A 24,282-nucleotide genomic window follows, 5' to 3' on the forward strand; every position below is an offset into this window, starting at 1 on the left:
ATATATATATATATATATATATATATATATAAACACACACACACAAAGTGCATAATATTTTAGTTTAAATCTCATCAATTTCTGGTCACATTGACAGCAATTTCCAAATTTATCTGTATGCAACAGATCTACTGATCAACAGTCTTAACGAATGGTGGTGCAATTTGCATCTGAACTGAATAGCATCAGAATAATCCCTTCTCTTGTGTAATTCATATTTATTATTGTCATTCTTTGCAGTTTGAGGAAACAAATGTTTTTAGTGTTTAAAATAAAGTGTCTTTGTTACAAGGAATTGGCATTTTCCAACAAAGGGGGTCCATCTTTGTGAATGGAAGGATGAGGGGGCTCCCGCTTGTAAGTTTTTGGAGGGAGCTTCGGTATAGGCTGAGAAGTGCTCTGACGAGGTGGTACAGGAGGACCAGTGATGGGAGGCAGTTCTACATCTTGAACTATTAAAGGGGGAGAAGGTAAATGTCTTCTTGTTGCATGAGGGGATGGAGTCTGAGGTGGAAGTGGGGAAAATGGTGAAGGGCTATAAGGAAAGAAAGTTGGAGGATGTTCACTTTTTCGTCCAAGAGGAGGGGGTTGAAGGTGCAGTGGAGAACTGGAGAAGACATCAGGAGTACGTACTGGTTCTCGTGGTGGTAGAACTGGAGGGCTTTCAGGTCCCTCTGAGACTGAGGAGCGCTCAGACATTGGGTATCGCGGAGAGTATACTTTTGATGTAGGTTGTCGAGGTGGTATTGCAGGAGGACTGTCCACATGTTTAGACATTATCTGAAATGAAAAAGACATGGAGTAATAAATACATCATATCTACCAGGACAACAAATGTGTTCTCCTATGGATTCCTTGTGACTGTGCCAGAGCTTTATTAGCTTTATATCTTCTGCATAATATTATCTGAGGCATATCATGCCAAATTCTGCTTCTGATGATGGCTATTCTCAAGAGATATAGATGTGTTACTTTTTTGCTGGTCATTCTGCTCCTGGCCTTCCTGCTCCAACTTCACCCATTTTGTGGATCTGCATTTTCTTCTTTTCTCTTGCTGCTCTTTGATAATTATCCTACCAGTCATTGAATCAATAGTCATCTGTAGGGGAGCTCTGACACCAGGAAGAAAAGCCTTGTTGTTTTACAAAAAATTCATGCAAAGACACAGACAGTTGCAGCAAGCCTACCAGCAAATACAGGTGACTTCCCCTGAGTTTTCAGATACAGCTCCCACAGACTAGGTCCTCTTTACAGTAAAACTACACTTTTAAGGCAATTTTTCTCCTTTAGCAGAAAAAAAAAAAAAAATGGCAAAAGGCATTGGGATCTGAGACTGTAGTACTATTTAGGATCACGTAATAAGAGAATGCAATAATTAAGAATTGCAAGAATGCACTGTAAATAAAACAAGGCAATAACAAGAAACAAAACCGTACATTTACCTTTGATGGGGATGACTCTGTTGGGGCAGATTCTGGTCGTCTACGAGGAGGTACAGGTGGAGGAACTTGAATTTCATCACAATTCTTAGAAAAATTGATTGAAGATACTGAGGCAGAGCCTGGAAAGGAATACATTTTGTAACTTTATACAAAGCAAAAGTAAAGCTGAACACAAAAACAGACAATCTCTTTGCTAGACAAACCCCCCTTGCCTTCTAATTTTTTCCGTATTTTTATGCAAAAAGCGTTACTTTTTTGCATAAAAATGTATTTTACATTGTATGACTATATTTTTTAGGCATAACTCAACAAAATATGTCCAATATTTATTAAATTTAATAAACTTTAAAAAAATAAAATAAAAAATCTGTTAAAACAAGGGTGCATAAAAATACTAAAACCTGTAATATAACTGTAAAGTAGCAAGTATAATATATAAATATATATATATATTATAAAAAGATTTCTTTGTATTGGATTCAATACAGTTTTTTTTGTATTGAATCCAATACAAAATTTTTTGAATTTCCCGCCGCGAACCCCGCCAGCACCAACGTCACTGGGAAACCCCAGAGAACGTCTCTGCAGTTGCCAGCTGAAAATCAGAGGAAGAAGACGTGACCCGAGGACCTGCAAGATGAATAGGATGCTGGTGGATGCCAAAAGAACAAGGTAAGTGAGTTTTTTTAATGTTTTTGGCGACCCCCAAGTGCGATTTGGATTACCACTTTTTGCAAGTAAAATCCACCAAGTCACACTCGGAAATAGCACTGGGGGGTTAATCCATGATTACAACCTTAGAGATTACAACTTCATGAGCTCATACCTGTTTTTTTTTTTAACATGATTACTGTCATCTTTTCTTTATATCACACTATCATTACTTTTTTGGTAATTGAGAATACAGTGACACACACGGTTTACAATAAAATACAGAAAAGGATTGTTAGTAGACCCTGCTTACTAAAGATGATATTCCACCAAAAAGATAAACAATTTAAGCTGTAAAAGCTGCTCCCGTTCACTATATGTTTTTTTCAGGAAGGAATGTGCTATCGGGTACAGGAATCATCAGGAACAATAGGGTTCATTTCAGGCAATAGATTCAAAAGTTCAGGTGTTTTCTACAGTAGTGTGCACAAGAGAAAATGAGGACTGGATAGAGTACGTAAAAAGTTGCTATGGTTTAGTTGCTGTAGTGAATAATCCATTTTGGTATAGTAATAGTAAGTAGAGTAGTTCTTTGCTGGTCAAATAGTTACATCCTGATCGTAACAAAAAAATGAAGATATTAGTATTAAAATATTTTGTAAATAATATGAAATGATATTATTAGGTATTTTATGAATTACATTCCTCAGCAGCACATAAATATTTTTTTTTATAACCTAATAAGCTCTTATTTAGTCACAATTTGTTTGTATATGTGTTTATAAAGTATATACATAATTTTAAAAATCTTTTTAGAGATAATTCATGTGGCTGGCTTCTCTCTTTTCCTGTATATACATTCCGCTAATTAATGTAAGTGACCAACACTTAAAAACGGCTTCATACTTCATGATATGTTTATTGAGTCATTAAGATTATTCCATATATATTTATACACACATACACTTCCCTATTGTAGTGTCCATATCTGATTTGTCTGACTTATGCCACTCCTGACGAAGCAGAGATAACTAATCTGCGAAATTCATCGAGTCCACGCCTACAAGACAGACTTATTATGTCTGTTTAATTCACTGGACAGCTAGGAAGGGTTGTTGCAGGAATACTGGATTCCTACTCAGGAACTCCCAAGGCTGTAGAAAGTTTTAGCAGCAATCAATCTGTAACAAAAATTATTCTTAAACTAAATAAAACAGGATGTGACACATACGTGAATGAAATGGACTTGATGGGTCAGAATCAAACACACTGCAGACATCAGTGGTGCTGGATGCAGCAGATGATGGAGGTGGGGTTAAAGGGGTTCTAGGCGAGTTTGGGGCAGATGCTGTGGTTTCTGTTTCGCTCTCTGGGATGCGACTGTAGCTGATCTTCCTTGGTTCTTGCTGAAGAGGAGTAGGGTGCCTCATTGTACCAGGCCTTGTGTTTGAAGGACGCACGCCAGGAGACTTAAGTGGATAATTATACTTTTTTGGCTGCCAGAAAATAAAAATAAACAAGCTGTCATACTATATGTAAAACAACTAAACTAGTCTTGCACAAACTTTAGGAGGACTGCTGCTTATAAAGTGAAAATATATGCGCACAGGCTAAGAAAAAAAATGAATCTGACATACAGTAAGGTCCATAAATATTTGGACAGAGACAACTTTTTTCTAATTTTGGTTCTGTACCCTACCACAATTAATTTTAAATGAAACAACTCAGATGCAGTTGAACTGCAGACTTTCAGCTTCAACAAAAATATTGCATAAAAATGTGAGGAACTAAAGCCTTTTTTTAACACAATCACTTCATTTCAGGGGCTCAAAAGTAATTGGACAATTGATTCAAAGGCTATTTCATGGGCTGGTGTGGGCATATCCTTTGTTATGTCATTATCAATTAAGCAGATAAAAGGCCTGGAATTGATTTGAGGGGGGTTGCTTGTATGTGGAGGATTTTGCAGTGAACAGACAACATGCGGTCAAATGAGCTCTCCATACAGGTGAAACAAGCCATCCTTAAGCTGCAAAAACAGAAAAAACCCATCCGAGAAATTGCTACAATATGGCAAAATCTACAGTTTGGTACAACAAACTGTGGGAAATAAACAAAGCACTGGTGAACTTAGCAACGCCAAAAGACCTGGACGTCCACGAAAGACAACAGTGGTGGATGATCGCAGAATCATTTCCATGGTGAAAAGAAACCCCTTTACAACAACCAATTAAGTGAACAACACTGTCCAGGAGGTAGGCGTATTGCTATCTAATTCTACCATAAGGAGAAGACTGCATGAAAGCAAATACAGAGGGTGCACTGCAAGGTGCAAGCCACTCATAAGCCTCAAGAATAGAAAGGATAGATTGGACTTTGCTCAAAAGCAAAAACCAAACCAAAGCATACCAGATCATCTGTAAAACATGGCGGAGGCAGTGTGATGGCTTGGGCGTGCATGGCTGCCAGTGGCACTGGGACACTAGTGTTTATTGATGATGTGACACAGGACAGAAGCAACCAAATTCATTCTGAAGTGTTCAGAGACATACTGACAGCTCAAATCCAGCTAAATGCAGTCAAATTGATTGGGAGGCGTTTCATAATACAGATGGACAATGACCAAAAACATACAGCCAAAGCAACCCAGTTTATTAAAGCAAAGACGTGGAATATTCTTGAATGGCCAAGTCAGTCACCTGATCTGAACCCAATTGAGCATGCATTTAACTTGTTGGAAGACTAAACTTCGGACAGAAAGGCCCAGAAACAAACAGCAAATAAAAGCCGCTGCAGTAAAGGCCTGGCAGAGTATTAAATAGGAGGAAACTCAGCATTTGCATTCAAGACAACAGGCTGTCATTGCCAGCAAAGGGTTTTCAACCAAGTATTAGAAATGAACATTTTATTTTCAGATTTTTAATTTGTCCAATTACTTTTGAGCTCCTGAAATGAAGTGACTGTGTTAAAAAAGGCTTCTCCTCACATTTTTAAGCAATCTTTTTGTTCAACTCACTGAATTAAAGCTGAAAGCCTGCAGTTTAACTGCATCTGAGTTGTTTCATTTAAAATAATTGTGGCAATGTACAGAACCAAAATTAGAAAAAGTTGTCCCTGTCCAAATATTTATGGACCTAACTGTATGCACCAAGCCAGCCCATATTCGTTTACATGACTACACACCAAGAAATAATAAACCCTGCACCCCCTCTCCAAAAATAAAAAGAAAGCAGAAACAAAAAATTGAAATCAGAGTACTACTTAACCCAGTACTGTACATTTATATACTGAATAATATAATCTCAGAAAATATACTACTTTCTCAATCTAAACAAACAGTTATCTGAAAAGAGGAGAAAAAAAATAGAATGAACAAAATACAGATAGAAAGAACGAAAAAACGAAAGGTAAGGAAAGAAAAAGTGAGTGAGAGAGATCAAAAGCTAATTACCAATGTTTCTTGTAAATGTTTTATGCATAGTTTTCAATAGATTAGGGAATATTTAAGAACCCTGACAGGAGTTTTCTGCCTTTTTCTTCAAGGTGAACAGATCTCCTTAAAGGCAATGGATATACCCCTATTACCAGAACATGCTTTCCTACACCTTAGGTTCATGACACAACTCAAAAATGTTGGATTTCCCATTACTTTTTGTACCTGAGATAATGGTCATCAGGACCAATAGTATATTGACTTTTTAAACATATTTAAACAAGCAAAGATGAAATCTTCATTGGAACAGTGACTACATAAGAGATGGTGTACTCACCTATAATCTAGATTATTGAAAATTCAAATTTCAAAGAGTCCAATTTTGGATTTAAAAATACTGACAAATTAACGAAAATTAGTATTTTCAATGTTTCGATTTCAAAGAAAGGGTACATTTTCAAGGACTAGCCTGTCCTAAAAACTGATGGATAATGCTAAAAGAAATCTCAAATATAATTTGGAGATAATGTGCCAAATTACATGCAACTAAAAATCTAAATTCTTTTGCATCAGGTAAACCGGCATTAGAGGTATGCCAGAAAAATCACAGGACAACTACATACAAACTGTGCACAAGTATGGCGGAGGAAATGTTATGGTTTAAGATTACTTTGCTGCCTCAGGACATAGGCAGTCATTAAGTCATCTGAAAACCCTGCATCTCGATAAAATCATCCCTATTATCAACATTGATTTAAAAAAAAAAAAAATGAAACAATCCATTAGAAAGGTAAAGTTAACCAAAAAAATGGATCTTAATAACCCTCCATTTTATAACCCGCAATTTAACGATTTGTTAAGGTTTAGATTATTATCATGTCAGACTGGTCTATCCCACTAAAATGTTGTGGGGAGATCTAAAAGACAGTTTTTGCCATGTAAAGCCAGAAACACCTTGCAACTGAAGAAATTTTGAACAGAGCAGTTGTCAAATTTTTATGATATTAAAACTGGTTGGCAGTTATGCAGAACATTTAAAAAGGTACAATATACCATCAAAACATACCAAAACACTTCTTAATAACATTTAGCATGACATGTGAACAACTAAGAGCTGCTTACAAATCTTGGCAAAGTCTTTGCATTTCGTGGCTCAATTTCCAGCGACTTCTTGAACAAGTAGTCTTCAAATTCCTTCTCTGCAACATTGCCCATTGGATTCAGGTTTTCAAAAAACCTCTGTAAATTATTTAAAAAGTTTAATTAGTCTGGTAAAAAATATTTAAGAAAAAAACAAGTTGCAAGGTAAAAAAATAAAAATAAATTGAATAAATTAAAATATATATATATTTTAATTATTAAATTAAATAAATAAAAAAAATACATATACTCATAATAATATATATACTGTAAATTAAACATTTTCTTAAATTTCCCACCCCGCCCCACAGGCAACGTACACACGCACCGACGTCATGGGGAGCTCCCCTGGTGACTCATCATGTGCAGAAGCCGGCCGGAGGAAGAAGGAAGATGACGGATCACGGCGATGGACGGCGCGGGACGCCGGCGGATCGGGTAAGACTGTATTTACTAATGTTTCCCATAGGTTTACCCAACCCAAATGTGACTCTGGGTTACCGCTAGGAAGGTTAATGACCAAGACAAACTCTGCAGTTGTTTCTTTTTACATATCAAAGCACAGCTTGCTCCATTAGTGTTTTTTTTTTGCTTTGTTTGTGATTAACTCACAGTGAGGATTTTATACAGTAACTGTAGTTTAGGAAACTATTCAGAACAAGCAACGGAGATTCAGATTTCCAAAAGAAATCAACTGCATTCAGGTACAACTTGACAGCATTAACCACATCTGGGGAGGTTTGTTCAGATGAACAAGGTAAAAAAAAGGGTGACCTAGGTCTTTAAACTACTTAGGTTGAGGTAATAGCTATAGAAAGCCATTTTAGACAGTCAACAGAGGTAATTTCATGATATGTTCAAACAAAGGCTTCTACATGCACAAAAGAATCAATTTTAAATCTCATGATTAAGGAGCAGACCTCGTGGGGGGTAACAATGTATGTCACCTCCATAAGCCAAAGAAGCCAAAGAATGTATTGAAAACATATAGCCAAAAGCTGAAACTTGACATTCTATGGTGCTGACTGCCAAACACTGGTCTACCCCCATCCTAAGGACAGTATCCTCCTAACAGAAAGAGTGACAAGGGGTTGAAACCAAGTGATTCCTACTACCTTATGAAGCATTTCCAGTGAAATAGTACACCTTGAAAAAGTAAAATTTAGGCGTGCGGTGTTCTATGTCTATTGTACTGCAGCCTCGCCCTATCTCCCCAGCATACCCATCACTGACATACGACGACAACTTTGATACCAGGATACTGAAGTTTCCAGCATGAGCTAAGTTGTCCAGCATGAGCTAAGTCATTAAGTCTCAACATGTCAATGAGTTGGGCAAAAGCTACTTTAAGATGTTATTAAACTACTGTACTTTCACTCCAAAGAACAAGTACTTCAATCTGCAAGAAAGCGACTTAGCTCTGTCCACCACTGTGAAGTGCAGGACCTTGAAACCTTATGTTGTGGACTTTAATCCACTACCAGATTGCTTACAAGTGGGGTTTCCACTTGTCTTCTGTGATTGGTTGATGCTGATGTCATAGATACAGATCAGATCAACAACCACAAAACACAGATATGAGGACTCCATCCAACGGCCATATCAAACCCTTGCACAGTATCACCACCGTCATCCTCATCTGTGAATCTGTTGTCACCCTAATCCATGTTGTCACAAACTGTGGAGTCCGTTGCCATCCTAATTTACATTGTCACCAAATTCTGTGTTGTCATGTGTGGAGCCTATTGTCATTACCTTCTGTGGTGCCCATTGACCTAAATAAAAAACATACATTTAGATGTGAAGTCTCCCTGGTGAGGAGCTGAGTTGACACTGGTGATGGTGGCAAGTGAGAAGTATCATCACATGACAGAGAAACACCCCCCCCCCCCCACAAAACTTGTCACCAATCACGTCAGTGAGAGTGGTTCTAAACCAGATTGGTGATTGGTCAGCAAGTTTACTGCTTTTTTTTTCCCCCTCTGACTAGTCAGTCTCCCATGAACCTTTGTAGCCTCCTCTTCATTGTCATGGGAAGGTGAGCCCAGGGGAAGGGGTCAGAGCAGTTTTTTGACAGTTTAGGGGGTTTAGAATTTTTAAGCAAAGGTATAACCTGGACACATCAATATATCTATAACATCAAGTTGAAAATGTGAGTTTTAACAGTTATAGGCCTCCAGACATGATCTGAATTACCTCCCACACTGCAACTCAACTGTACTGTACTGCTCATAAGTTGTACCTTTTACAAGGCGGACACGGTTAGATATGTTAGCTTTCAAACTTCACACATATGAAATATAATCCCATCAGACAACGCTCCCATTGCTGCCTTTCTTCTAACCCTGTCGCTATCACCAATCACTTTAGTGAACACCTGTCCCATTTTTATAAAGCCCCCACTGAGTATCCACTTGCCTTGCCAGAACACTTGTTTTTAGGACTGAATCTGCCTACCCACCTTCTTCTGTCTCCTAAAACCCTAACTACTTCCCACCACTCCATATCTCCCCTCTTATTGTGTGATACTTCACCACCTCTTAGATTGTAAGCTCTTCAGGGCAGGGTCCTCTCCTCTTCCTGTGTCATTGTCTGTATCTATCTGTCATGTGCAACCCCTATTTACCCTACAAATATGTTGGCCGGTTCATTGTGGGCCAAATGCTTCCCCCTGCCTGATAGCCCCATCATAAATGGACTGGTGGGACAGCGGAAGGAGGTAAGTATTGTGAGCTCCTGTCTGAGGCAGGTCCATGCCTATCCACCCCCCCTAAGCAACAAACAAGAAAATATTTTGAAATTTGGGGCAATTACGCTTCTTTGGCATTTAATGCAAGTAAAGAAATTTTTTTTATCCCTCCATGTTTATCTTTTATGTGTATGTGGAAGCACCTTGAAGGGGAGGAGTTGGTTCCTTTACCCCTCTCCGTACATGAGTATTCATTTATAATAATGCTTCATTTCTAATATTTTGCCCCTTCTTTTGTTTATAAACATGGGTAGTTGTTTTGGGATCGTTCCTTCTCATTCCCCCTTATGTTGGGGGGAGAACAATGGGATTATGCACATAATGATTTGTGAATGCACATAATGATTTGTTATGGAAAAAAGAAACTCATTGGTATTATGAGTGTTTGTATAATTTGGGTAGAAGGACAAGTAAATCACCAATCAAAAAAATGAAAGGAAATTCATGGATAATAATCACCAATAATACTTGATGTGCACAATGAAGGGAATGTATGGGTAAGATTTATGATTGTATAATTAAGGGAAATTATGGGAAGATATGGGAATCATGACAAGCTCACCCAAGATTATGAGAATGTGGGTAAGATATGGGAATAAACCAACCAAAAAGGAACATTAATATCATTGCTAAGTACTTTGAGATGGGCAAAATTTATTATCTAACTATCATCTTTACGAACTGTTTGAATTGTGGGAAATGGGGGAGAACTAAGGGCATTAGGTGAAAGTGTCCTTTTGGGGTTATGAAATTTACCCAGGAATATTTACAACATTATACGGATTTCTTTCTGTTATGCTAAAGTAATGTATGAGCATATAGTATATATACAAAATCAAGGGTGGACATATTATGTCAAACACACATATTAGGAAATCTATGAGGAAACTCTTTGCAACATCAGTTTATTGATACAAAACCTTCCCTTCCCTTCCCCAATTACCAAAAGTTATACCATTAGGTCGCTTATCTACCTTGTGCTTGACTTCTGTTGTGTCCTATCTTAACAACCTATGAGAGAAGGATTTACAGGTGATCACCAGAACTTATTATATGTATTTAAGTCCATTTTTTACTTACCTACTTGTGATTAGTTTTTGAACCATGTTTCAAATGACCTTTCTACAATATTAGAAAATGTATATCTTGGTTTGAACATTTGATTATATTGTAACACTTCTCCTGAGGATGCGGACTCTGTTTCCGTGAAACGTGTAGAAGCCTTGGATTACCTCAATTTAGGGAGTTTTCCATAAGGAGATTTACATTAGTGCCGTACTTCTACTCTGTTTTAATCATATTGTATTGTATATTTGAATATTTTTAAATATGAAATAAAACTTTAATTGATTTTATTTCTGTGTATGAAAAAACTTGCCTAATTTTGACCTTTAAAGTGCTGGTTATCCTCAAGAAAACCTTTTTATGCTACTTTATTTGCCTGTATATGTTCAATCGGTTACTACTGTTTGAGAGTTAGTTTTTATTGCTACCCTTTTTTCTTGTAAAATCCAATAAAAATATTTGAAAAGAAAAAGTAAAACTTTTTGAGTATGGAGGGTGAAGCCTCTGTGTCCTATCACTTGAGCATTAGTAGCCTTGTTAAATGCAATGAATTGTGGGCCTGTCAGATCTCACTGTCCTGCTCATTTGAGAATATGCACATATACTCCTTGTCTGTACCGAGACTATATGGTTTACATATAACTCCATCATTGTACTGGATTCAAACCAGATTGCCTTTCCAAAAGGTTGTCCAGTGATTCAATGGCAGATATACTCTTTGCTAACAAACTAAGGAATTTAATGTGGATATCTAAATCTGGGAAATGAACGATTCTGCACCAGCAGGGTACATAAAAAATGCATTTAGACAGGCGAGTGTCTGACAAAATTTTTTTCCAGTAGATTTACCTGATATCTGTACTGGGCAACAGAGCAAACCAAAGAGGGAAGGTTTTACCTGCGGTTGAAGGCTGATCTTTCTTTCGTCAGTGGCAGGGTCTTGGCAGTTTGCCAAGCTCTTGCAAAATTAGATCTGGCTGATTGAGGTAGGTATGAGAGTAGGTGACGGAGATTAGGTGTACTAAATAATGAAGTCATTTGATTGATTGGCACTTCCCTATTTAATAAAAATGATACTTTTAAACCACCGGACATTCCAACCATATATGGGACATATTACCTTTTTACCGAATTCTCTAAAACAGAGGTGCCAAACTCTGGCCCGAGGGCCAAATCTGGCCCACAATGTCCTTTTTTTTGGCCCCCTAAATATGAATCGCAGCTGACCCGCCTCTGCATTGCCGGGAATTGTAGTAGTGGCATTACTCACGTCTATAGACCAGTGGCCTCTCTGCCTATGCGTGGCCCCGCATTGGGCTATACAGACGCAGGGAATTGTAGTAGCGGTTCTACTTGAGTGAAGGGGGAGTTGCAGCCACTGATAACATTAAGCCCTGCATTGGACTGTTTTCTTGACACAGGGAATTGTAGTAGCAGTGCTATTTCAGTTTTAGGTTTGGCCCACGACTTTGTCTAAGTTTTTAATTTTTGCCCACTGTGTATTTGAGTTTGACACCCCTGCTCTAAATTGTAGGGGAGATGTAGAGGGTTGAATGTAGTGTAGCCTATCTGGGAACAGATACCATCAAAATAGCGTTTTATAGTTCACCTCAATCATGGAGGTAGTGAGGTAGTGATGGAATCTTTGGATAGTTTGTAAGCCCTCTGTTGCCATTGTTTTAAGTTCCAGGAGAAAATAAAGTCTTGTTTCTAAGCTAACAGAGTTTCTGCCTGGGAAAGGAAAGTGTTGTTTAAGAGTGTGGAGATGAGGCTTTTGGCTTGTGTGATGGCCTTACTGAGACTGACCTCCATGCAACTTTAGTTTGACGAAAGAGGCTATTTGGTTGTACCAAAACAGCTCAGAGGCAGGTATATCACAGCTTTCTCAAAGGGAAGGGAGACCTATGAATCCACGGGCAGACATCAATACATTGGAACCTTTATTGGTCCACCAATTGGTTCTTTTTGGTCCACCAATGAAAACTACAGAGATGTAAGCAAGCAGGAAAATCTGGGTTTTCGCATAGGGGCGCAAACGGTGGATGCTTCAAGCATAGACCTGTGTGGCAGATACAGTCCCAAATGGCAAGGGAATGAGCTAGAGAAGGACTGCCGATGGGCAGTCTCTGGTGTTTGGGAGACCACATAACTGCTTCTATCTTTATGGTAGGGCACAACTGAACGTCCAAAGTCCACCCCCACTGGGGGGTCTCAGGTGTGGGAACATTGATTGAGCCAGTTGTGCTACATGCGCTGCTTTGTAATAGTGAAGTTAGGAACTCCTCAACCTCCAAATTTTCTAGGGGTTCAGAGAATTAACTTAGGAACCCTACTCTGTTTGGAATTCCAAAAAAAAGATAGAAGGTTTTTTTGAAGAGATGTTCAATCGCTTGTGGAGATTTGGATCAGTAACTTTTTCAATAGGTATAGGATTTTCGGTAGGACATTCTTTTTAAAAGCAGCTATTCTACCAAACCATGAAGGAGGAGCATCCTTCCATACCAGTGCATATCAGTGTTTTTCATATGTATGAAACATAGTTTGCATTACACAGGTCTTGGAGCTTAGGTTTCAGTTGGATTCCTAGACATGACAGTAAAGAGGAGGACCAAGATAAATTAAAATTAGCTTGTAGTAGCTAGGTTAATGTTCAGGGCCTGTGATTTGTCACTATTGACCAGTAGTCCCAAAAGCCTACCAAATTTATCTAATAATTTATACAGATTTGGTAAGGAGTTGAGGGGTGTTGAGGATGTTCCTTTGTTCCACAGCAAATTGCTCTAATATCAGAATTATCTCTAATTAAGATCACAGAGATCAAGGTTCAATGGCTAATGCAAAAAGAAGGGGGGAGTGAGCATCCTTGTCTGGTACCCTTACCTATGAAGATGGGTGAAGATTGAAGATTTTTAATATTGACATTGGCTTTTGGGGAGGAATACAAAGCTTTAGGCGCCATCAGAAAGAATGTCCAAAATCTCACCTGGTTGAGGAGCGAAAATAAATATTTCCAATATACACTACTGGAGGCCTATACACTATAGGGGGTTCTGCAAACCCAGTAGGGAGTAGGGGGATACGATCAATTGAACGTCTGGTCTGATCGGGAGGTTGTCTTTAGATGATAAGCCCCACCTGGTCTGGATGGATATACAGACCAAGAAAATAATTTAGTCTTTTTACTTGGATTTTTGTCATAATTTTAACATCACAAATACTTAGAGAGATCAGTAATTGGATACCCTAGTAATGTTTTTACCAGGTTTCAGTATTATGCTGATTAAAGCTGAGCCTAGAGGTAGAGAGAGGAATACCTTCCCTGACATAGTTAAAGTGGGACCCATCTTCAGTAACTTTATAACCACAAATATCACTTCATCACTAGTGGAAAATTTAGGGAGGTTGATGGAGTAAAAGAATGTTTTTAGATTAGGTTGGTATAGGGGGCCAGAGCTTCATATAATTTGGCATAATAATCTTGGAACGCAAAAAGGACAAGGGTGGGGTTTTGAGAGACTATGCTATAAGGGAGGCCATGCTTTTAGGCCTAGGGTTAAGTTTATTTACCAATACAAAGTCCTTGATTTTAACGAAGGTGGGGGGCTACCCTCAGGGGAGGTGACCAGCAGGCCTTAAACTACATATGCTAAGAATACCAGTGCATGAAAATTTATCTTCAGGAAACAACACCAGAATCCAGCATTAGATTAAGGGGTTGGGAAAATAGACAACATGCACCTGAACTTCTTCGGCATCCTCGGAGTGATGCCGATTTTGACAAACCTCAGTATGGATGAAAGAGTCAGAAACTAGTAGCATCACTCCCCAACAGCAAAGCACACAAAGCGTAGGTGTCCAGGGAATATGGAGAAGAAAAAAGGCATTCTGGATATCTATTCAGACCAGAAAGTGTTCCTAGGGGAATGCAATCATAGGGTGAGCAGACACTATACAGAGCCTAGAAAACCTAGTCTGTTGGTTTAAAGATCATAAAATGGAAGGAAGGAGTTCATAGTGAGTACTGCTGTTGAATGGATGTTTGTCACAGAACTGGTCAGACAAGCTAGAAATTCATTCAAACGGGTTATAGTTGTTCTGATCCAAACACGGTTAATATTGTCACACTTGAGAAATCCAAGAAAGTAAAAATCTTCAGCCTTCTTCAAAACAGTGACAAGCTGGGGGGAGAAGTCCTATCTTCCACAGATAATTAAGGTAAACTGGCCCATGTAGGAAGGTATATTACACAGGTATCATTTATGCCTTTGACTTTAGTGTCCACAAGGTATATACCAAGTGGTCTGCTATGTTCTCAAATGGGAACTGAGAGGAATTAAAATATGAGCAACCATCTGCAGCAAAAAAATAAGTGGTAGAATAAAAATGAGAGCTTGATAAATCATAAAACAAATGGCTTCCTGGCAAGTAAGCCATTTCCAGATGCAAGGTTAAATGTTTGTCCCTGCATGTTTACAGGTCACCCTAAATATTTCTGTAAATATACTAAAGGGAATACCCTATTTTTATTGGCCAAAGTAATTAGTTTACATTTTTCCTAATTTTGAGTTTCATAATCTCTGCCCATTGCAACAAAAAATTAAACTTACACGAATATCAGCCTCTACTTGTAAACAGTAAGGCTGATTCTGGTATTGCTGGATCTCACCAGTAATCTCAGCCACTTTCCTCCTTTTACTGAAATTCACCAGTTCCTTCCCATGTCTTTTCAGAAAATCTGGATTGCCTTCCTCTGTTTTCAAAATGTTGGTCAAATAAATTCCTATAAAGTACAGAAAATTCACAATTAGAGTCACACAAACTTATCTATAAAGGTCTCAAAGCTCTCCTGCTTCCCTTGCATGAATGATAAATTAGGCCAATCAAGATGGCCGAACATCACCTAGAAGAGCAAGAAAAGAAGGAAGATGGCTGGAATGAGGGCAGTCAGTGGTTTACTAAAATCAGAATAAAAAGAAAAAAATGTCACTCACCTTTACTTTTGCAGATCCATTGATCCCTTTCAGAGGTTTTCTGGATCGGGTCTCACATCGTCCTGGAATTCTCCTTCGCCTCAGAGCAAAGAAAGCACCAGGCGTTGCCACCTTCTTTGCCCCCCTTCCCCCTACGTCACCCGATCTCACACTGTGCTGGGCACAAGATCGGGTGACGTAGCCTGTGGTAGATAGGGGGAAAAAGAGGGCATTTTCTTTTTCACCAATAAAGAAAAGGCTCATTTTGCACATGGGTAAAATTTTGTGCAAAGGGTTGTCTACCCTTTGTTAGTAAAAATGTTAGTTTTAAGTCCACTTTAAAGCACAACTATAGTCCCACAAACACAATTGTCAGTGAAAGAGGGAGGCAATGTCCTTTCAGCAATTAATCACACTTACCTGGCTGATTGCTGCTTTCTAATTAGAAAATGCTAAGCTGCAAATGCAGGGTATTCCCTAGGGGTTGCAAGGACTGAACGAACATGCACAGTTTATGTCATCCCGGCCCATCCCACAAAGACAGCCAAAGATAAGAAACAGGAAAAGAAGAAGAAGATGGGGATGCCCACAACAGAATGGAAACAGGCGAGTGTATTTACATTGCCTGTCTCTTCTGCAATAAACTATCAACCTGACCACAGAGGTTTAGTTCTGCTTTAAATAAAATAAAATATTTTATTATCGGTTAATTTTTTTTTTTTTGTGTGTGTTGGCATAGCTTTTGCCACTAATAGGTTTGAACATTATCCAAATCAAAAGGGTGGCTAACCGGAAGGAAAGGACCATGAAATTAATGTGGGAACAACATGTACATAAAGGTAATCATGACAAACATCTATATCTTAGTATCTACCATACTATAGTATCTTTAGATACTACTTCTCCTATACATCAGAAATATTCCTAGTCACTGGTCAATGGAGACAAACCCTGTTTTGAAAAGCTTGCAAGGGGATTTGAAAGCTGTGGAGTTCTAAACGTGGTCTTTGTTTAGACATATGAGGGACCTTAGTGTTTGCATGTGCAAAAAGTAATGCTTGTGCGCCCAGAAGGAGGCCCAAACTTGTACATTTGTACAATTCTACATGGAACACAGAAAAAACAAACACAAGCTGGATGTGTTGGTATAATTAAAGAGATACTTTTTTACCTTTGAGTGATCAGTCAGACCAACATAATGGTGGGAAAGTTAAGCCCCATTGGTGACTGCTTGGTCGACCCAATTAGAGACACAGATGGACTGAAACATAAAACTAGCTATAAAAAGATTAGTCTTGCATGGAACTTCAGTAGGCAATGAAGTGGTTAACTGGTCTAATAGTGATCCAGTTAAGGTGTTAGACATCACGGCTGTTTTTACAAAAACATTAAAAAAATAAAAAAAAAAGATTGGGCTAAATATAGAAAAGTGGGAACACTTAGGCTTGCAAGAACCTACAATGGGCCAAGGATAAGGGTAACTAACAGATCTCTGAGCGTTGGATAGCCCACTTGGGAAAATCTGGTGGTCTAATAAATGACTGCCCACACTTTTTTTTTATTATATCTTGATAAGAGCTGGGTAGGCATCTTACCTCCTCAGCATACTAAGCTAAACTGAGCTTGGGAACATGTGCAGGGATGAAGCCACTACATGGAGCTGTGCCTCCTTAGATTAGCATGATGCCCAAACCTACTAGAAGCAGTAGCCACAACCATATGTTGAACAAGCGTTCGTTGTCCTCCAAACAGCAGACATTGACAGATTGCATGGTGGCTCTGGGGTTAGCACACTCCAGCCTTTGCAACGCTAGGTCCTAGTTCTGAATCCCAGCCAGGACACTATCTGCATGAAGTTTGCAGGTTCTCCCCGTGTCTGCGTGGGTTTCCTCCCACATCCCAAAAACATGCAGTTAGGTTAATTGGCTTCCCCCTAAATTGACCTTAGATTACATTAATGACGTATGACTATAGTAGGGAGATTAGATTGTGAGCTCCTTTGAGGAACAGTTGGTGAAACAACTATGGACTTTGTACAAGGCTGTGTAATATGATTTCCCTAGGGAAATAAAACATATCCCAGATCTGAAACCTTATAGACATAGTTGATCCAGAGGAAAGCAAAAAAAACCCTAGTACATTTTGCTCCAACAGGGGCAAAAATTCCTTCCTGATTTCATGAGGCAATCAGATGTTCCCTTGATCAAAAGTCTATTATCTTTACATTAAATCTTTATTACCCAGTTATATTCTGTTCTTCAAGAAAAGGATACATCTTTTTCCTAAAGCATACTATAGAACTTGCTGAAACTACTTCCTGAGGTAGCCTATTCCACATTTTTACAGACTTTACAGTGAAGAATTCCTTACTTATCTGGAGCTTAAATTTCTTTCCCTCCAGACAAAAAAGATTCCCCTTTGTTCTTTGTAACAATCTTAAAGTGACTAGTTGGGAAGAGAGTTTTCTATATGGACAATTTATATAGGGTGATCATATTCCCTTTTAAACGTCTCTTTTCAAGGGAGAATAGATTCAGTTCAGCTAATCTCTCCTTATAGCTGAGTTCTTCCATTCATTTTATTAGTTTATTTTATTAGTTATTTCTCTGCATTAGTTTTAGTTGATAGGTGATATTAGTTTATTTCTCTGCATTCTCTCTAATTCTACAATATCCTTTTTGTGAACTGGTGCCCAAAACTGGACTACATATTCCAGATGTGGTCTGACCAATGCTTTGTACAGGGGGCAGGATAATGTCTCAATCTCTGCAATCTATTCCTCTTTTAACACAAGAAAGTACTTTGTTAGCTTTAGATATTGCAGCTTGGCATTGTATGCTAATATTAAAGTCTATAATCTACCAGAACCCCCAGATCCTTTTCTGTTCCTGTCTCCCTCAAATGTATTTCCCCTAGGAAGTATGAAGCATGCATGTTGTTAGTCCCCAAGTGCATAACGGTATATTTCTCAATGTTAAATGTCATTTGCCAATTGGTTGCCCAATCAAACAGTACATGAAGAAAAAAATATATGGTGAAGAACACAAATTTTTGTAGCAGGATTTTTTAGGCCAATATCAACAACATGTATTATGAAAATAACAAAATATTATTAATATTTACATTAAAAATATTCATTCCAAGTACATAAAACCATTATTACACGCAATAACCTCTCCTTTCAGAGTATCCCTAAAGGGATTACATTCTGGGTTGGTTCTCTACGCGTTTCTTGGAAATACCTGCTTTCTCAGGCGAGAGGAGAGAAAATCTGATGCATGTATTTTCAGCAACACTCTCTTTTAAAATCAGTGGTGAGGGACAGACGGGTGGCCATGGCAATCAAGCTGTTATATGTTTCAATTTTAGATCACGCTCAGTTGTTTTTATGGTTCCTTCGGTTTAAGTATTATTTACCTTGGTCTGTTTTATGTAGGGCTTCAAACAAACAATACCGCACTATAATCTCGCAGCTGAGCCACGCAATTGTAAACCAGCTTCCCCGTGTCGACTTGGAATGATCGTTTTTAAAGTAAATATTAGTAAAATTTTGTTATTTTCATAATGCATGTTGTTGATATTGGCCTAAACAAATCCCATCACAAAAATTGGTGTTCTTCACCGTATATTTTTTCTTTATGGTTTATTAAGAATGCGGCCTATGTGAGATATAAAATATGTGTAGGTGGAAATCCTTTTCAATCAAACAATACATCCAAGTCTGCTTGTAGATTATAGTATGGATTTAATTCCATGACAGTTTGGGGTCATCTGCAAACACAGAAATGGTACTTTTATTCCCAAACTATATCATTTATAAAGATGTTAAACAGCAAAAGGCCCGACACTGAACCCTGGGGTACACCAGTAATTACCTTGGACCATTCAGAGTATGAATCATTAATCACTACTCTCTGGATGCGGTCTTTAAGCCAGTTCTCTATCCATCTGTGATGGATCTGTGATGGAATGTGTCAAATGCTTTTGCAAAATCCAAGTACACTATATCAACTGCTACTCAACTGTCTACCTGTTTATCTCCTTTCTCATAAAAAGAGAGTAAATTTGTTTGACAACCTCGGTCTTTTTTGAATCCATGCTGACTATCACTTATTATATTATTTTCTAGCAGAAACTCCCCTATGTGGTTCTTTATCAAACTCTCTAGGGCCTTTAAACTAAGGATGTTAAACTTACCGGTCTGTAGTTACTTCGTAATGACTTTGCTCCCTTTTTGAAGATGGTAACCACATTGGCCTTACGCCAATCCATTGGTATCAAGCTCTCCATTGTTATAAAGAACTAGGCCCAGCAGAGTATCATTCCTAGGTGGGGCTTCTTTAAACTGTACCAAAAATTTATCTTGTTAATAAATTCACAAATTACCTCCCTTTTACTGTGCCTGTAATGCCATTACTCCAGTCAATGTCAGGGTAGTTGAAATCTCCCATTATAAAAACATTACCAGATTTTGAAGCCATTTCTATCTGTGCTAGTAGTTGATTTTCTATTTCCAACCTTAGTACTGGGGGGTCTATAGCAGACTCCAATAATTACCTCTATATTATACATCCCTTTATTCAACCCCCCCCATAATGTCTCAACCTCATCGCTTGCTCCATCAACAATTTCTTCATTCACATTCACTTTCAGATCACCTCTCACATACAGACAGACACCACCACCTTTTCGTTTGACTCTGTCTTTATGAAACAGAGTATACCCAGGAATATTGACAGCCCAGTCACAAATTTACATTTTTTTAAACATTGTAGAATACTACTGTGTATCACAGTAATGAACTTCAAACAATACTTACCACAGAAAGGCACACATGGTGGATTAATTGACCTTAGTTTAGCTAAGTACTTTTTTTGGTGATCTTCACTCAGTTCATGAGCTTCTTCTAGAATTTTCCTCTGCCGACTTGGTATTTGCTGTAAGGGGAGAAAAACAAATTTTAAAGAAACCATGTCATTTTTTTCTGGTTGACTTTAGTTAGTTACTTAACAGTTTTCCATTAAAAAAATAAAATAAAATATTGTCAGATGTTATTAACCTATTCAACCTTTCCCCAAAATGACTTACAAATGACTAGATTCAGAGAAATATTCCACTAGGTTTCCCTTATAGATATCCCCATACCAACTTTCACAATTCTGTAACATTGGTATCTAGAACACTGTACAAGATACAACTAACATGACCTTGGATGTGCCACAGGTTATAGACGTAGAGCCAAGGCCAAAAAGTAATTAATAAGGATAACAAGTAAACTTTTCCTTCTGTTCTCTTCTAAATGCTAGTTTATGAAAAATGGTCATAAAAATTGATTTACATCTTAGACAAAAAAATGGATGTTTAGTTAATAAAGCAATAGCCAGATTTAAAATAAGTACAAACATGAGTTCAAATTTATCCTCATGAAAAGCTTCAAAACAAATAACTATAATAATGTTTTTATATTTAGGAGGTTTTTATATATTTCCTATTATTTAATTTATTAAGGGTAATATTATATTATCAATTTATATGTATAACACTAAGACTCAAATCTAATGACATCCTCCAGGACAAAGTTTCTCAACCATCTTAACATGGAGGAACTCCTTAATATTACTTAGAGGTGTTCAGGGAACCTCTGCTATGATAACTATATCCACAACTCACAGTATATTAGTGTAGTGTTAAGTGAGAAGAATGCCTCCTAAGATAAAACCAGTTAGGAGTTAGTATTTAATAATCTAAACCAGCGGTGGCCAACCGGTGGTCCGCGGATCTGGGGAGTGCGCCCCTGAGCAGGGTCTGGAGAAGGACCCCGCTGGGAAGACGAACCGGCCAGAGGCGTGGACCATGTCCCCATACGGGTCGCAGGCTTAGGTAAGTGGGCGGGTTGTCTCTGGCATTATGAAGTCACTATGGGGGGAATTTTCTTCCCCTTTGAGCGACACCCAGCTCCCTGCGCATGCGCGGTCCGGAAACGGTAAATTTAGTGGCCTGTGGGTCCAAAAAGGTTGACAACCAATGATCTAAACCAGTGTTTTTCATTGAGGGTTCAGTGGAAGCCCATGGATTCTCCAGAGGTTCATAGGGGTTCCTTGAGCAATAAGCAATTTGTGCATCTCAGGTAAATTTAAGTAAAATTAAGTAATGTGTTTGGCTGTCTGTAAGAGTGACATCCTTCTTATCGACCAGAAATGTAGTAAGCTAATATACTGTAAGCTGTGGCTATCATAATCAAAGCAGAGGCTCCCTTAAGATTTGAAAGTTATTTCAAGGTAAGAAAAAAAAACGTTAAGCAAAAGGTTAAGCTGTGCTAAACTATGAACAGGTCAGGCTCACAAAACAGTTAAGCACCTGTATTTCCATGAAACAACTCTAACCATTTGTTTTTGCTTGTTTGGGTTTGGTATTTAGTCAGGGCCAAAATTTAAAAGTCCATTACTCAAAAAACAAAAAAAAAAAATTTAATCCAGTGTTTTGGTCCCCATCTGAATTGGTTTAACCCATTCCACATTCTCCACAATGACAAACTTTTCAACTAAAGGAGCAAAAACAATCTAGTAATATTGAGGAATCACAGATCATTATATTGTGTGAAACAGACACTGTTTTTTATTATATTAGGCTCTCATGGGATTTAGATATTACAACATGATGCTTATTTACTCCCTTGTATATATATGTAATGCCTGTACTTCTTGATACTTCTTTGTAATGTACTGTACTGTAATGTAATGTAATGTACTTCTTTGTAATAAAGCTTTTTTGTGTATCAATAAAAATGAATCAATACTCACCTCAAAAGTGTTATCAAGTCTGTATATTGGTGAAGAGTTCATAGCACTTACAACTTCAAGTACTCCATTAAAATTGTTTAGCTCTTGAAAGACCTGGAGAATTTCTATTATTCGACTCACAACCACCACTCTCTCATCTAAGTTTTCTGTTTCTACAATGCATCTACAATAGAGGACAAAAACGTATATAATATGATCAATGAAAAGGATGAACGAGACATACAAAATCAAATGGAGTATTCATAGGCATCTAACATAAAGGACTATGGAGAACTAAAAACTGAAAACCTAACTAAATTAACAAGTAAGATCAGAAACTAATGGGTAATATTTCAATGCCAGGTCATTGGTGGCTGCTTGTTCTATTCGGGACTGTAAAGTTGGTGTCTGTACATTTTTGCAGACTCAAGTGCTTTGAACTCCAACTCCACAGCCCGGGTTCCAATATCAAGAAAGGGTCCACACCCACAATCCATCTATGACTGGTAATAGAGAAAGCATAGAGATTGGGATTGTTTGGATTTTACTGCAAAACTAAAGTTAACAGACACGAAGGCTTGTAGTAATGTACTAAAAAGGTTTTTTGCTACTGATATCCTTTCAACCATCTGGAACCCAGCCAATATTTAGATGATAACTTGGAGTAGAGATCCACTAATTTTCTACCCCGCATAAGAAACAATAAAGAATGCCACCTAGACATCAAAAACTAGACAGAAGGTCATAGAGGGTTGTAGCATTTTCAACGTTTCTACACACATTAGCATGTGAAAGAACCTAGAAACACTGGTTTATGGAATTTACAACCAAATTTTTTAACAAGCAATACTAAGGGATCACTAAAATAATAGGCTTAAAATATAAAGAAAGGTTTGGCGCCCAAAGCTGAACGTAAGAGTAAGAGTAAGCCCCAGAACTGGCTGGACAGAAATACAAAAACTTTTCAAATGAAAGGTCCTATTTATGCATTTTATCTGCATAGTTAGCAGTTTGTATAAAGTTCAAATATATATTTAATGCAGGTCAGGAATTGACGCCTGGATGTCACGGACATAATCAGATAAGCCTGTACCTAGAAGCAACTAGTTGTCACCTCAGTCAAAGGTGTCCTCCTGAAAAGGCAGGGGGAAACAGTCACTGGACATTTGGGATATTGACTCATCTCAGGTATGAAAGGAAGATTTTCTTTTAAAATAAACCCCCCCAGAAATATAAGTTGCAGGGGGTTGTGTTTCATAGCACATTATGTACGTATGGATTTTTAATAGTCAGTATCAGCCATACACAGTCATCCTGAGGCCATCTTGTCCACACAGCCTACTGTAAATTTAGCTCAGGACACCTTACCTTATGAGGGCTCCACTCATCCAAAGGTGATTGGATAAGCAGAAGGTGAGCACCCACCATACCTAGGCCCATGAATAAAGTAGGTTTACACATGGTTATACTACATCAAAGATAGTTCGTGAAAAATATGTACTTATTTAGTGTGTGCTTCCACACTTGAATGTGTTACTTCACAGTAATGGTATTTTGTAAACCAATATATTGTATATCATTTTCCTGCTTGCTTATTACCATATATGCTACACGGTGCTTCTAGTGCTTTCATGCATATATCTGTGTATATCTGTTTTTATGTGTGTATGGTTGCCTGGTAGCCTAATCTGTGAATGAATTGCAGGTGGTGGCACCTGTGAGTATGTGCATAGAGCACTCAAAACCCATCTTTTCAAACTTGCCTATCCATCTTCTTCTGTCTCCTAAACCCTCACTACTTACCACCACTCCATATCTCCCCCCTATTGTGTCCCTACCTCTTAGATTGTAAGCTCTTTGGGGCAGAGTCCTCCCCTCATCCTGTGTCACTGTCTGTATCTGTCTGTCATTTGCAATCCCTATTTATTGTATAGCGTAATATGTTGGCACTATATGAATCCTGTTTATTTAACCTCCTGGGCATTTCACTGATGTCTGGATTTCTGTACCAAAAGCAGTACTGTTTTTCATGATTTTTTTTTTTTTTTTTTTT

The 24,282-nt window shown here is 38.0% G+C and overlaps 1 protein-coding gene across 5 annotated transcripts in view; it reads right to left on the reverse strand.

Moving 5' to 3' along the window:
• Positions 1–194: 194 nt before the first annotated feature.
• SOS1 (SOS Ras/Rac guanine nucleotide exchange factor 1) overlaps positions 195–24,282 on the reverse strand; it is a 221,379-nt gene continuing 197,291 nt past the window's right edge. For all 5 annotated transcript variants that reach the window (XM_072409143.1, XM_072409142.1, XM_072409140.1 and 2 more), the window contains 7 exons: positions 22,251–22,413; positions 20,270–20,387; positions 15,088–15,260; positions 6,649–6,765; positions 3,325–3,589; positions 1,443–1,561; positions 195–780 (listed from right to left, as the gene is read on the reverse strand). In XM_072409143.1, coding sequence (XP_072265244.1) covers positions 286–780; positions 1,443–1,561; positions 3,325–3,589; positions 6,649–6,765; positions 15,088–15,260; positions 20,270–20,387; positions 22,251–22,413 — 1,450 coding nt within the window. In that variant the 3' untranslated portion in view covers positions 195–285. The remainder of the gene's footprint in view (positions 781–1,442; positions 1,562–3,324; positions 3,590–6,648; positions 6,766–15,087; positions 15,261–20,269; positions 20,388–22,250; positions 22,414–24,282) is intronic.

The sequence above is a fragment of the Pyxicephalus adspersus genome, chromosome 4 (genome assembly GCF_032062135.1).
Source record: "Pyxicephalus adspersus chromosome 4, UCB_Pads_2.0, whole genome shotgun sequence".
Lineage (NCBI taxonomy): Eukaryota > Metazoa > Chordata > Amphibia > Anura > Pyxicephalidae > Pyxicephalus > Pyxicephalus adspersus.